General features: G+C 44.1%; 1 protein-coding gene across 1 annotated transcript in view; it reads right to left on the minus strand.

Moving 5' to 3' along the window:
• Positions 1 to 15,442, minus strand: part of LOC102452248 (cytosolic phospholipase A2 epsilon) — a 43,895-nt gene that overhangs the window by 10,835 nt on the left and 17,618 nt on the right. Inside the window, 8 exon segments of the mRNA XM_006130365.5 lie at positions 273 to 410; positions 910 to 1,024; positions 2,798 to 3,023; positions 3,841 to 3,977; positions 7,326 to 7,461; positions 11,405 to 11,442; positions 12,039 to 12,134; positions 12,993 to 13,162. Of these exon segments, the coding sequence (XP_006130427.4) occupies positions 273 to 410; positions 910 to 1,024; positions 2,798 to 3,023; positions 3,841 to 3,977; positions 7,326 to 7,461; positions 11,405 to 11,442; positions 12,039 to 12,134; positions 12,993 to 13,162 (1,056 nt within the window).

The raw sequence follows: 15,442 nt of genomic DNA on the forward strand, positions 1-15,442 counted from the left end.
TTATGAGGCATAAGAGATCTATCGGAAAAGGCTTTCTTTAGCGAAAGATCCCCCTCTAGACTGCCACTTTTCTCCGACATAGCTCCATGCCGAAAAAAAGTAGCGGCCGTTTTTATGCTAATGAAGCACGGGATATTTAAATTCCCGCTTCATTAGCAATTTCGCTCCGTCTAATTTACATCCCTTTTCCAAAAAAGGGATGTAGTCTGGACATACTCTTGGTGACTATTCTATCTTACATTACATTACATTTTTCCAGGACGATAAATCACCTTCCAAGAAGCAGATCCGGGATTCTGGGATCTTCTTCATCAGCCTACCCATGAAGAACTCACTTCCAAAATTCTCAGAGCGAATAAAGGCCCCATATTTAAGAAGTCCCACCTCATAGGGTGTGAACTCTATCCATTCTAAAGAAAGAGTCATAAGAGAAACCATTACTTCAGTAACCTGAATGTGGGTAAAGAAAAATATTGTTACCATTTGGATAAACTGAATTATTAATGGAATAAGATTTTGGTTTCAGTCTCTTCATGACAAACGGGTTGCTGAACTACAATACTTTCCAACTTGTCACTTTTATTCAATACGGTTCCAACAATGATTAGTATGGTGAGTGAATTCTCTTCTCATCCCCAGAAATATCTAGAAAACTCATGAGATTTTTGGTTCTTCCTGCTTTTGTGCAGGCTGGATAATCCTGTGATTATAATCTCTGTCATAATATTCTGCTTCTGATCCCAAGTAAAACTAGAAATAGAGAGACACACAAATGTAACAAATAAGAAATATAAGTCCATCTTTGAGTGGATTGAGAGGATTTTTTCATTAAATTAATCAGTTTGCCTAATCCTAAAATGAACCTTATGTGAACTAGAAAAGAATATTTTTCTAGAACATAATTATTACCTCTAAAATCTCGATTGCTCATTTTATCCTTCACATTGAGAGCAAGGTAGATGGGCAGGGGATTCTGACCATGACTTAGTGCTTGTTGCTGATCTGTGAGTTTATGGTGGTCTTCCTGTTTGGAAACAAGATACATAAATGAGGAAAATTTAAATTACATAGAGACCTATCACTTTATCAGGGCTTGGAATATTATAATTAAATGCCTATTAGATTCCAGCCATGTTCTCCTGTATGGGTTTGATTTTTCAATGTGCTGTATACTCTGGTCCTGATCCACCAAAGCATATAAGCATGTGCTTAAAGTTAAGCACATGAGTAGTCTAATTCACTTCTATGCTTAAAGTTGTTTAAAATCAATGTGTCACATTTTTGTATATTGGAAAATTCTAAGATTTCATCATTGAAAAATAGCATTTTTAACATTAGTTTATTTAAAAAATGGGCCCACATATATTTAAAAAAAATTCTCAGCTGAGCACATGCATGAGTCATTTAATCCAAAAAGGGTAAATGTCACAGAAATGCCACCATGACAGCACAGCTAACTGAGAATGAAGAGCCACCCGGTAATAACATGGTTTATTTGTAGTGTAGCAAGGATGTCTTTCCATTGCAGAGGGCAGGGTGTCTTGCACCATGCAGTACTGACCAAAAGAGGGCAATGCTGGCTGAGAAGAGCCTTATGTGTCAGAGTGGCTGCATAATTTTCTGATTCAGTACTTCCTTGAAGTGATTTCCCTGTGAAGGTGCCACTGTTCCCCAAACCCTAGTCTGGAACCACGAGGTAGGGTGGTATTGCTCACATTGCCTGCCTTCCTGTGGATTAAATTTAACTCCAGGAGTAAGGGGCTTTATAAAGACTGAGAAACAATACATCTGCCTGCATCAGTGATCATAAAAGTCTCCTACTGTGTTTTAATTGGAGGGGATTGAAATTTTGATTTTTTAAAATGCTCATGTGAAATAAGTAAATAATAGTTAATAGTAACTTGGGGAGAGGGTTGTATGTGTGTTTATTTCATATGTAGAAAAGTTTTGATGGAAATGGTTAAATGTGAAAAAGTTTTGTCATTCCATGAAATTTGTATTTTTTATTATTATTTATGTGAATTGGTACTTTCTGTTGCTAATTTTCACTGATCACCTCAGTCACACATTGATTATTTTTCAAAAATAGGGGAAATTATTTACAGTCCTCTAGACAGAATCAGGCCTACCTACTGTTGCTTTGCAGTGAGCCTCTCCTGGCAGAGAAGAGATTCATGCCTGCTAGGACACTTGCAGTGGCCTCTTTAGCATCATTTTCAGTATGGTAGCTGCTCTCCTTACCTATCTGCCCAGCCACTTCCACCCCCATACTATGCTTCATCCTCCATACACAATACCACCCACCAACCTGATGCAGGGTGAGATATAGAGAGAAGGGTTGATGGCTTTAGGAGAGCATTTATGAGGAGTGGAACTTCCTGAAAATTGCACATGTGCCAAGGGCAGGGCTGTATTTTGGAACCCCTTGAGCAAACAATTTTGAATTTCCTCCACATGCTTGATCCCAGCTCCACTTGTAGCATGCCCATTGTCAAGGCAATCTCAATATGCATATGGGTTTTTTAAGGCATTTTGAGTAACCTTCTCTTAAAACAGAATTTTGGATTTTCCAGAATTTCCATGGCGGTGAGGTTTCTTTCCTGTGTTTTGAGCAGGTCTCATTTTATTTTAATATATTCATGATGCAATCAAGAAATAAAACTTATTTGTGTGGGTAACTCCGCAGCCTTGTTGAGCGGGCATATCCCAATAGGGTTAACAGTTGATCCTCACTTCTACTGTCAGAAGATGAGCTACTTAGAGGAAGACTCTGAAAAGAGAAATAGTTCTATAGTACCCCATCATGGAACATGGCTTCAATAATGAGTCCCCAGAGATCTGTAAAACATATATTGTGCCCCTCTTGTTTTCGCTGGTGTAGCTCCTTTACATAGTATTTCAGACGATCCATGGAAAAACAAGCCAAAAACTTGTTTTTGATTACATGTTTCTGAATGTCACTCAATGATACTTCCAGATCCTTCTGAGACCAGTCAGGATCTTCATATAAATTTGACATTGTCCTGGGGAAAAGATTATAAGGAAAACATGAGGTTCAGAATTAGAACTCTGTGAAATGCTCAAGTTTTGACTTAGAGTGTTGAGCAATATTTCTTGATTTCAGACTAGGTAGGTTAGTTTACACCTTGATGTTTCTTCTGGGTTTGAATGAAACCAAACATCGCTGTGAAATATAAATAAAATTAACTGAAATCTCTAAATTTAAGTGAAATAGCTAAGTTTAATAAAATGTCCCTTAAGTGAGCCAAGACTTGTTTGACACTCTACCTAGGTTTGCCAAAAGATTATTGAATTTCAGCAAACAGCTTGGAAGCCTAATTCAAGATTTGATTGGTAAGCCACTCCAAAACTAGGTGACTTGCCCTTGGTTTTGAGTAAGTTAATTTGTTAGTGAAATAAAACAAAATAAAAAGTCAAACTAATACATATAAACAATTTTCAGTTGCAATTTTTTTTGTTGAAATTGACACATTCCTATGAATATTTTTGATATTGACAATATTTCATCAAAAATTTTCAAACCAACTGTAGCCCAAACCCTTTTGTTGGTGTGCATGTGTCAGTGTGTAGTCACCATATTTACACCTACAGGAATATTTTTAATTTTTTATAAAGAAGTCTAAGTAATTCCATAATTTTCAAATATACCAAAACAAAAAATATTTGCATCATAAACAATTATGGATTCCCTAATATACAAGTAGTAAGAATTAGATATTTTAAAACCATGTTACAATGAGCACATGCATAATTATTTGGAGACTAATAAACATTTCACCACTGTGGAGACTACTTATTATTTTCTTTGTTCCTCCTTACCATGTTGTGCCTGATAAACCAGTGATGTATGAAATACAGTCCAAGACATTCAACTTCTGGATACTCAACAGGTGAGCATACATTGCTGTCAATGCTCTCGTACCACCACCTGTTGTCATGATTGCCACCACTGGTACCTGTTTAATGAAAAAAAAATTGAATGCAAAATAATCATCTGGTTTATATTAAATTATATTAAATTCATGCCCTGATTAAATGGTAAAAAGAAAAGGTTAAGATCAGTTTGTAAGCAGAGACATGATCTGAATTAACCATGCTACATAGGAGTAACTGGAATTGCTCTGGGTTTTCTGTTGAGTACAACTGCCCAGCTGACCATGCTCCAGATTGTGCTCTTGCCTAGAGAAGACAGAAAGTATTGGACCTCCTGGGCCTGTTGAGACAAGAGGCTGTGCAGGCAAAGCTCCAAACTAGCCACAGAAACATCAATATCTGAGCAGACTGCTCAGGGGATGCAGGAGAAGGACTACAATAGCTGTGGCAGGCACACCAAAAGTGGAGGTCAACAATCATTCTGTTGTGCAACAGACCTACTGCTTTTACAAAGATCTGCAAGCCATACTCGGTAGAGACCTCACCATTACTTCCCACAGCACCATATATATCTCCAAGAAGGCTGAGTCACAGGCTGTGAACAAGAAGGCAGAAGAAATGATGGATGAGGAAGAAGAGGGAGAGTCTGAGGGAGTCCAGCTGCACAGCAAACCATGACCTATTTTTTAGTTCACCACAGTCCAACCAGTCAAGCATGGATGAGCTTAACGCAGGAGACAGAACCTCAAGTAAATGTGCAGATAAATTTTCAGTTACAGGGTAGAAACTCTCTTGGAGATACTCTGCATTCCACTGTCAAAACTCTCTAGGGAAGGCTACTTTGTTTCTTTCTCCAAGGTAGGACTCTCACACGCCACTCAGTGATAACTTCAGCACATACCACTGCAGCACAGACTCACAGCATACTGGCCCAGGCAGCTTTGGGAACCATCAGCAGTTGTGCGCTCTCTGCCTTTGTGCTCTCAGGAATAAGATGTCAGCTCAAATCATCACCGCATGCGGTACTTGATGCCAGTATTTAGTGACAGTGCCCATTCTACTAGATTAAGGTAACCAAGCAATTCCCTTCTCAGTTTCTCCGTCTTTGGCAGGCCATACTCTCCAGGCCCAGTGCTGTGACTGCCACTGTGCCCAAGTAATCCCAAACAGACGTGAGAACTTCTGTGATTAAAAATTTAGGGGAACAAGGGCAGCGAATTCAGCATCTTAAGTTTCACTTTCAATTATGAATAGACTGACAATGGTACCTCTGTGTGTTTTATCTACAGCTGGTGCCACTGCAGCCTTCAGGGCCTTTCTCCCCACACTTGTGGAACACGTGAGCCAGATAAAGAGGAGAAAGAAGAGGATTCGGGATGATGCATTTAGTGAGATCCTGCAAGCCAGTGCTGCTTTAGATTGTGAGCACATAGAGTAGACACTGAACATTGCAGACAGACTGGAGAAGGAATGAATGGAGAGGAGAAAGACCCAGGAATCGCAGAAGGAAAAGGACAGGGAGACACACCAGAACATAACAGGGCTTCTCAGGCAGCAACCACAGATGATGCAGGCATTGGTGGGCCAGGTAGTTCAACAATCCTGGGCTTGCCTCCTTCTGAAGGCCTGTGAGAACTCAATATCAGGACTTCCCTAGAGCCTGCCTCAATGTTCCATTTGGCACCAGGGGACTGTAAGGACAATCACAGGGCAAGTCTATGCTAGCCTGCTACATTGATGCATCTGTGTTGCTATAGTGCTTCTCGTGAAGACATGCTATGTCAACAAGAGAGCACTTTAACCAGTCAGTTCTTGTTTACTGGGCCAGAAGTGGTGCTTCGCTATGTGCAATTGTGCCATAAATGCCACCAACAACTTGAATTGGTTCTCACTGTGTTCCACAGCAATTTGTCCTCCAAGAAATCCCCTCTAGCCAGGAGATGCTCAGCGTCCTCTCCTCCCAGACCTCACCCCCACTCCACCACTTCCCTGAAACCTATGCCCCACCTCTTTCCCAAGCGTGCCCCATCCCCACTTTTCCCCTTCTTTCCTGAAGCCTCCTGCATGCCATGAAACAGCTCTTTGTGGCAGGCAGGAGATGTTGGGAGGAAGAAGGAGGAGTCGATCAGAAGGACCACCAGTGGGCAAGAGGTGCTGGGGAGAGGTGGCAGAGAAGGGAGCTTGGCTGGAGGTGGGTGCTGAGCACCCACTAACTTTTCTCGGTGGGTGCTCCAGCCCCAGAGCACCCATGGGGCTAGTGCCTGCAAAGAAATCATCATATTCTCCACTTGTTCAGTTCTGCTTGCAGCTCTGCAAATACTGCAGGAACAAGTGCCCTGTGTGTGCAATGTTCGAGACAATAGTGCAGACTGCCGAGCTGTGTTGGCTCTATGCTTCTGTCAGAGATGGCAGCCAGCAAGGAGTATGGTGTGGAGTTGTGGTATTTAAAAAACCATTGAATACAGATTATGGGATATAGACAGCTGCAAATGAGGAAGTTCACCCCATGCTCCCAATTACCCCGTGCAACTCTTGCATTGCCAAAACGTCCCCAAAGAAGTGTGCTTGATGGTGGTGAGTTGCACAGATACTAACCCATGGTGCACCATATTCTATATCAACACAAGTCCAACACAAGAATCTAAGTATGTTTGTGCACAAGCAATATACTAACTACAGTAGTAATGTGCCAATGTAACTAGAGTCAGCAGAAGTTTGCAGCATAGATATGGCCTGAGTTACAGAAGTTCTGAGTCCGTCTGCAATAGGCTGGCTGAGAGGAAGGCTTGTTCCGAGAAAGATTTAGCTGTTATTCTCAGAACATGGACCTAAACTGTGCTGGTATTTAATGTCTATTAAAGCATGGGCAGTTGGTGAGGGTAGGGCTGGGAGAGGAAAGCCCCCCCTCCCCCGCTGGAGCCCTATCACTCACAGAAGCCAAGTCACCTCCTTGCACCCTCCACAATGGGAAGGGGAGCAAGCGGGTATGTGGGCTCAGCCTTCCCAAAGAGAACATGCGGGGGAGGAGGGCAGGCAGCTCCATTCTCCATGGCCAGAAGCACGGGGAGGGTGGGCACTGGTGCAGCAACACCCTGTCCTTAGAACACCTGTGGTAGATAATCTGGTGGCAAAGTGTGGGTGGGGCCCAGCTGGTGGTTTGGGAAGGCAAAGCCTTCTGTTGCCTAGGCTACTGGCCACCCACATATTAAAGCAACAATCTTTTGGAACTGAATATATAAGTAAAAGGATTTTATTAATGTTGTCTGTGGTCACTCATTCCTAAAAGGGAAAACCATCCATTTCTTGAATGTAAATTCCTGGCTGTCTAGAGATTGTGAGAAATAAAATGGGGAACAAGATGCCACATTTTTGGCACCCCCTTGACTGACATGCCCCTGTGAGAAGGGTGGGAAGAATTCTACCCCATGTACCTCATCATCCTGCAGGTCATCCTCTAGCTGGAGAACCTTTTTCAGAGCAGCAGCAACCACCTTTTTCCTTTTCTGCAGAAAATCCTGTTCTTCCACACACAGATCAAACCCTAAACGCACATCTAGGTCTTCCCAGCTAGAATATAGGCACAAATATTATACATTACAACTTATAATCTCAAAATGTACCATACAAATTCAATTATGTACACTTCATAAACAGAAAATCCATTACTACAACTATGGACAAATTAATCTATTATATATTTGAGAGACTTTGGCTTTCTGTCTCTTCAAAAACTCCTCCTAAATGGTAAGAGCTAGGACCACCAAATTTGGTAAGGCACTTCCTCTTATCATAACTTAAAGCAAGATCAGGGTTTGGTTGTGCCAGGAAAATGGGATCTACCTGGAAGGAGATTGTTTCTCAGAAAACCAAACCGAAAAGAGACAGAATCCCCCAAGCAGGTGAAAGGAGCTGTCTGAGGGTGTGAACCTCCCTTCTGGGACTCCTCCAGCGCCAAGCTCCCCACTCCCAGGATGACCTTTAGGGAGGGTTGGGGTCTGAAACTCTACTCCTCACCCCCAATTGGTACAGGAACATTGCTGACAGTTTCTCTTCATCGTGGAGCAAGGGAAAAGTGCACAGTTTGCCTCATTCCTCACTCAGGCTGGGGAGCGCACGGGGCAGATGAACCTGGGCCTGCCCCAGCCAGGGGACATCCACCGCTCCCCCAGCTGTACCCACTAAAGCTGCAGCAGTGATGGAAGGGTGCTTTTCACCTGGCCCCAAGCTGCTCTGGTGACAGAGGGCTGAGGTAGTTCTGTCTCCCCATGACAGCCTGCATTCTGAATTCCCCCTTACAGCTCCACCTCAGAGCAATGATTTAGATGAAGCAGGTACACTTTCATTTTATTTTCCAAAAAAGCAACATTGAGTAAATATTCCAGTGAACTCTGAGACAAGAGAGAGAGACATGTGCAGAGTCCTGTAAAATTTTATTCTGTTTCCAAAACAAAAGTGTCTGTCTGCTCTGAGTGACATTAGGATACTTTTTTTTATTATCCAAAATGTCTAAAGATAGTTGTTGCAAGTAACAATTGGAAACTTGTACCTCCAAGGGCAAAGTTAAAGATAGAGGGTCATATTTTCAAGAGGGCTTCTATATTGCATCTTCAAAATACAGGTAGTCCCCGAGTTACGCGGATCCGACTTATGTCGGATCCGCAGTTACGAATGGGGATTTTCTCGCCCTGGAGGACTTGAGCAGCGGGATGCCTGGTCCCGCCGCCCGCCTCCTCCGGGGCGAGAAAAGCTGCTCCCCATCTCCCTTGTCTGCTGCGGGAGCCAGCAGACCAGGGAGACGGGGAGCAAAGCGGCGCAGGACCCGGGGCTGGACCCGCGGCCGCTTCCAGATCAGCTGGAAGCGCCGCGGGTCGGGCCGGGTCCTGCGCGGCTTTGCTCAAGCGTCTCCCTGGTCTGCAGACCAGGGAGACGGGCAGGACCCGGGGCAGGGGACCGGCACAGGACCCGCGGCCGGACCCGCGGCCGCTTCCAGCTGATCTGGAAGCGGCCGCGGGTCCGGCCCCGGGTCCTGCGTGGCTTTGCTCAGCGTCTCCCTGGTCTGCAGACCAGGGAGACGCTGAGCAAAGCCGCGCAGGACCCGGCCCGACCCGCAGCGCTTCCAGCTGATCTGGAAGCAGTCGCGGGTCCGGCCCCAGGTCCTGCACTGCTTTTCTCAGCGTCTCCCTGGTCATCAGACCAGGGAGACGCTGAGCAAAGCCGCGGAGGACCCGGGCCGGACCGTGGTGCTGATCTGGAAGCGCCGCGGTCCGGCCCGGGTCCTCCGCCGCTTTGCTCCGCATCTGCCTGGTCTGCTGGGGGGGGATGCAGCTAGTGCCCCCCCCAGCAGACCAGGGAGATGTGGAGCAAAGCCCGGGGCCTGTGGTAGAGCAGGTGGGGCGCTACCGGTTGGTCCCGCAGCACCGCTCCTTGGCGCTACTGGACCAACCCGGCAGCACCCCAGCTGCTCAGCCCCAGGAGTCCTGATTCAGCCGCTGCTGATCAGTTTCAGCAGTGGCTGAATCAGGACGCCTGGGGCAGAGCAGCTGGGGTGCTGCTGGGTTGGTCCAGTAGCGCCGAGGAGCGGCCGCGCTACTGGACCAACCCAGCAGCACCCGAGCTGCTCTACCCCAGGCGTCCCCAAGTTAGCCGCTGCTGAAACTGACCAGCGGCTGACTACAGGAAGCCCGAGGCAGAGTTGCTCTGCCCCAGGCTTCCTGGAATCAGCTGCTGATCAGTTTCAGCAGCAGCTGACTGGGGACACCTGGGGTTCTTAAGTTGGATCTGTATGTAAGTCAGAACTGGTGTCCAGATTCAGCGGCTGAATCTGGATGCCAGTTCCGACTTACATACAGATTCAACTAAGAACAAACCTACAGTCCCTATCTTGTACGTAACCCGGGGACTGCCTGTATTTAGAAACACCAATTTGCACCTGCAAGAGGGGTAACTCCATGGGCTTGCATGGGTTTGTGAATTTGGGTGAACTCTTATGTATACTGATCACAAGTTTTGGAAGCTGCTTTGAAAATATTGAAAAAAGGACAATAAGAGAAATATTTAAGTAACGGCCATCATTTGTCCATATTGTTTGTGTGTGTGCACTGCATACTGAGCCCCTCATCACAAATCCATCCCAGAGCAATGATTTAATTGAAGCAGATACACTTTCATTGTATTTATATATATGAAATGTGTACAAACACACATACACATAATGACAAATATAAAATGCAATATTTATGCAAGAGGATAAATCACAGCTGCTGTGAACACTAATATATGAATTTTCTGATTTTTTTTGTAGTTTAAATCTTAGCTACAATCAGAATTAACAGATTTATAATGTGTTACATTTCTTTGGTTTAAAAGTAACACAGGCAAGTATATATTTGCATTTACCTCTCTGAGTAATCATTTAAATATGCACAAGTACATTTATTTCAATTTGTGGGTATCCTGTACCGACCAGATGCTCTGGTCTTGTATTTGTTTTCTGTGCACATGTTGATAGTGCTGTCCTACTTTCCCTGCGCATCAAAGATTAGGTAGAAACTGAAATTTTCCAAGTCTCTTTGGATACCTGTTTCCCATTTATTAGAGTGAGGATCAAGAACTGGACAAGAACAATTTCCAGAGATGTATAAATAGCTAAAATTATGATGTCAGAATGAAAGAGTCTTTTTAAGAATAACTGTAATACATTGAGGTCTAACAGATGATGACATCGATTTAAATATTAGAGCTTCAAGGGTAGGTGGCTTCAAGGGTAGGTAGGACTTTACATCCTGAGAATCTACACTGCAAATAACTGGGCAATGATGTGTTTTTTCCAAATGTTGCGTGTAGATGACCAGACCCAGCTATTGGACCCAAGTGTGTTGACTAGCACCACTACTCTACTGTGTACAGTTTTAATTGGGTTTACATTTCATAAGTAATTTGACAGATTTATAAGTTATTTGATAACTCTTTTATCATCAAACTGCTGTCTTAGGTCATGGCTATGTAAGGGATTTCACTGTGCATAGTGGCACAAGGGTGTTCACTGGATTGCAGTGCTCAGAGGACAATGGATTGGCAGTAAGGATGAGATCTCGTCTTCTAGCCCTTGATGCCAAGTAAAAGGTACAGAGTGGCAAGGCGCTCTAAGACCTCAGGTTTTAGCTGGTGGAGGATACATTAAGCATCCATAAGGCTTTCTTCCAAGGAACTCCTCACAAGCCCTGGCAACACAGAATCTCACCTTATATGTACAGATTTCAAAAATAGCTATTGATAACACTTCTTATGCCATATTTATTCTACAGGTCTCATTAAATGTTGACAGCACTGGGTGTATTTATTACATAGTCTTAATCTGAGATCAACACATGGCAAAAAGTTATGCTATAAGCACATCTTTCCCCAGGGGAAAAAAAAAGAGTAGAAGTTTGCCACCATCCATCAGAATCCAAAGACCCGAGAAAGAAATACTTATGGTAGATTAATCTTACTTATAGTAGAGATATCATACCAGTGTTTTGTCTTAAAGTGTAGGTCAAATTTTCTGTGCTGAAAATGAGAAATGTAAATATAATAAATGCTGAGGTATTTTTGTAGCCTTCCTTCTTCCCCTTGCTGACAATGCCATTCATGATCAAACACTCACAAATCCCTGAACCATAGTAATTTTGGGTAACATAAATATGGCCTCAAGAACATTTGTAGAAAGTGGTTCCTTGTTTTATCAGACAAATGCACCAATTTGCCAAGTTAAGACCTTATCTGTATCATCTATCACCTGCCTCATCACATTGTTGTATGATGGAGCAGGAAAAGCTCTGTTGCAAATTAGGGAATACACAAATGAATGGGAGATGGGCAGCAATGCAGCCTCAGGTGCCAGTGGAAAGGCCATTATTAAGCTCTGGACAGGCTGCCAGGAGTACCAGAAGCAAAAATGTGAAGCATCATGTTGGTGCTAGAGTACGGCCCAACTGAGGATTTGGCCTACCTGTTAGGGTTTAGGACAGAATGGTACCCACTGGGTTTTCAAATAACTTAGAATTGCTCTAGGACCTCTTGCTTGTTGAGTGTATGTAATACAAATAGTTAGTAATACAATAGTTTGTTTCTCTGGGAGGAACCAGAAAAAACAAACAACTTACCTCATCTATTACTTCTTGATCAAAGGGAAGTAAATTCAGTGGGACAGTCAGGGGGCCAGTTCTGTTTATTTCTGCTGTACATGACATACAAGCACACTGAAAAGAAACAAGGGTTTTTATTAAAAGAAGTACACTTTTGTTGCCCTCTCCCAAATAAAGGTAGATTTATGTTATCTGTAAGTCTCAGTAGGCAACAGTGTTAGTCTGTAACTTAAAATACAATCAGTACTCCCGGAGCACCTCATAGACTAACAAAAATATATACATAGTATCATGAGTGAAAGCTTATGATACTATACATATATTTGTTACTCTATAATGTACATGGCTGCCGCGCTGAGCCAATCAGCTGTTTGTCGGCTCAGCACGGTAGTCTGGACGCGCGGGTGTCGACATCAAAGGCATTTGTCGACCACCGAGGTAAACCTCATTCCAGGAGGCATACCTGGGTGGTCGACAAATGCCTTTGATGTCGACACCCGCGCGTCCAGACTATCACGCTGAGCCGACAAACAGCTGATCACCTGCTTGTCGGCTCAGCATGGCAGCCATGTAAATTTAAATGAAGCGGTGATTATTTAAATCTCCGCTTCATTTTCCTATGCCTGGTAGCCTAATCTACATGCCTCTGGCGACAGAGGCATGTAGTCTAGACGTAGCCTAATATATGCAACTTCAGCTATGTTAATTGCATAGCTTTGCACTGCAGGAAGTCAAAAGGAGCACACATTCCCTTCGGCTTCCCTTTCTCCTCATAGAAGCAGGACTACCGGCATCAACAGGAGCACCCTCTCAGTTCCAATTAACGTGTTTTCATTAGATACACTAAGTTGAACCCCAGAAGATTGACTGTGGTGGCTTCGATGTTATCTGTAGTGTAGACATGGCCTAAAGTGCTACCGGCGTACTCATTGTTGTCTATATTATTCTAATCAATGTTCAATTATAACGTACAAAGCTGGGAAGTGTCTTCATCTTCGGGACTGTAATATCCAGTTGTGGCTGGCTATACTTGGCGTAGTGGAACAGGACGGGATCTGTAAGATGACAGCTGGAGTCACAGCACAATGAAAGGCTATGGGTTCCTTCAAAGGATCCTTTCACTGTAAATGTCAGTTCATGCTCTAAGGAATGGAGAAAAAAAAAAGAAACCAAAACCTTTACCAAAGCCTATAAAATATACCCTCCTTTCTCTCCAGCCTCTCCCCCCCCCCCCAAAAAAACCCTATCGAGATGGATTGGCACCAAAACCATTGTCCTTACAATGGACTGAACATGAAACCTAGATCTTAACACTCCTTAGCTTTGGGATGCCGTGAATTTACTCCCACAGCAAATGTACATGACTGTATCATAGCCCAAATGATGTAGGATGCATCTGCTCAGAAGGATTTGACCCCATGTGACTGAGCCCTGCTTGGGTGTCTACTGTTTGCCTCAACAAGAACACTTGTCAGTCCTTTGCCCTGGCCACTTTTCCCTTTTTGGTCCCATTTATGAAGCTCTCGCAACAGTTTCTCCTACGTAGATTCACTCTATTGACAATTGCCCCACTCCAGGAGCGTCAGTTCCAAATTCCCAGTCACCAGTACTGGCAGCTTCTGATGATGCGGAGAGGGGGGCCTGAGCCCGCCCACACTCACGGGCCCCAGCCCAGGGCCCTAAAGACAGGCACTCTTTCTGGTCCTGTCCGGCTGACGGGCTCCTTGGCGAAACGCGTCAGCCCACAGGCTTTAAACGGTTGCCCTGCCCTGGGCTGCTTCCTCTCCCCACTCTCACAGTCTCCCACCAAGAAACTTTGGTGGCAATGCTTCTGCCAAGTTGAAGTTCCCTTTGCTTCCCCGCAGCCACCGTCCTACCTTCCTCTCTCCTTTCCCTTCTCACTCCTCTCTCCCCAGGACCTCTCCCATCTGCTTTTTAAATCCCCCACTCCCCTGCTTCACCTGATGTCACATCTGGTGTGACCAGGTCACCACGTATTCCGTACTCCTCACCCCGCCCCTCCTTTTCTGCATGCCACGGCTCGCTTTCACCGTTGTCCTAGCAGAGTGAGGCTATTTTGCGGCGTGCCCACACTGTGTCACGTTGTGTGCCTCCATCCTCCTCCCCCCCCTTTTCACACGATGCGGCTTGCATTTGCTGCTGCCCTCGCGGTGCGAGGCTGTTGCATGGTGCACGAGCACCGTGTGCAGGGCCAGTACCAGACCCCTCACCCTGCAAACAGGGCATCTGCCGAGGGGTTTGGAGTGCGGGGCAGCGATGCCCCGTCACACCCCACAATAGCCAAATAACTTGGTTTAGAAGAACAAACAGACCACATGAATCTCTCTTTGTCTGTTTTAGTCACTTCATAGATACTAGGCCAAATTGATGCCAGTGGTACAACCCCTTTGTGATACTCAATCAGCACAAAGAGGTGTAAAGAAGTTAATTAGTCCAGTCAGTAAGAAAATCAAACCGGGAAACTGGAGATTATTTTTGCATATGCCACTGGTGTACAGTAGGGGTCTTGTGTCCAATTCCCAGCCAGTGTATAAGTTGATGAGAGTCATAATTGCTGACATAAATTAGAGCAGCCCTGAGATTCATCTAACACGAGGAACCAAACCAGCCTCTTGAAGTTATATGTGTACAAAGGCATCGTAAAGCTACTTTACCATCATTACCTCAGCCCCTCACATGCACCAAGGCAAGAAGTAATGATGGACACAGATTTTATGTTGTAATTGTTCAAAGTAAATAAAAATAAAGGAATTTATATTAAGGAAAGTGATATTATGCCTATGTTATTCATCACAAAAATCAGGAAGTTTAGTTGTTTCTTTCCCACATGAAAGTTAACGCTGCTATTCCTGCACACACTATGGGTGTGTCAGAACTACAGAGTTTTTTCAAAAAAAGTGGCCTTTTTTTTTTAATGTCACCTGCTTCTAGACTGCTGCCGTGTTCTTTTGAAATTAAATTGAAAGAATGCGGCAGTTTTTTCGACTGTGGAAAACCTCATTTTACAAGGAATAACGCCTTTTTTCGAAAGTGCTCTTTCAAAAAAAGATGTTATTGAACAGAAACAGACTGCCTGGGTGCTCTCTTTCAGAAAAGAGGCTCTCTTTTTCGAAAATACTGGTTGCTGTCTAGACGCTCTTTCGAAAAAGCCTCTTTCAAAAGAGGCTTGTAGTCTAGACGTACCCTTGATGTACAAGAAAACTTCTCATTACATAGTGATGCTCACATAAAAATGGGCCTGTGACATATTATGTAATTTGCCAAATCATGTATATATCTTACAAAATTTAGGATAAGCAAATGGAGCATTTATTTTATGTATATTTGGTGTGATTATGCAATGAAAGCCTTGTTGCAGAGCACATGGGAAGGGGCTAGAGTTGAAGTTACTAGTGAAATCA

The sequence above is a fragment of the Pelodiscus sinensis genome, chromosome 5, assembly GCF_052426305.1.
Source record: "Pelodiscus sinensis isolate ZL-2025 chromosome 5, ASM5242630v1, whole genome shotgun sequence".
Classification (NCBI taxonomy): domain Eukaryota; kingdom Metazoa; phylum Chordata; order Testudines; family Trionychidae; genus Pelodiscus; species Pelodiscus sinensis.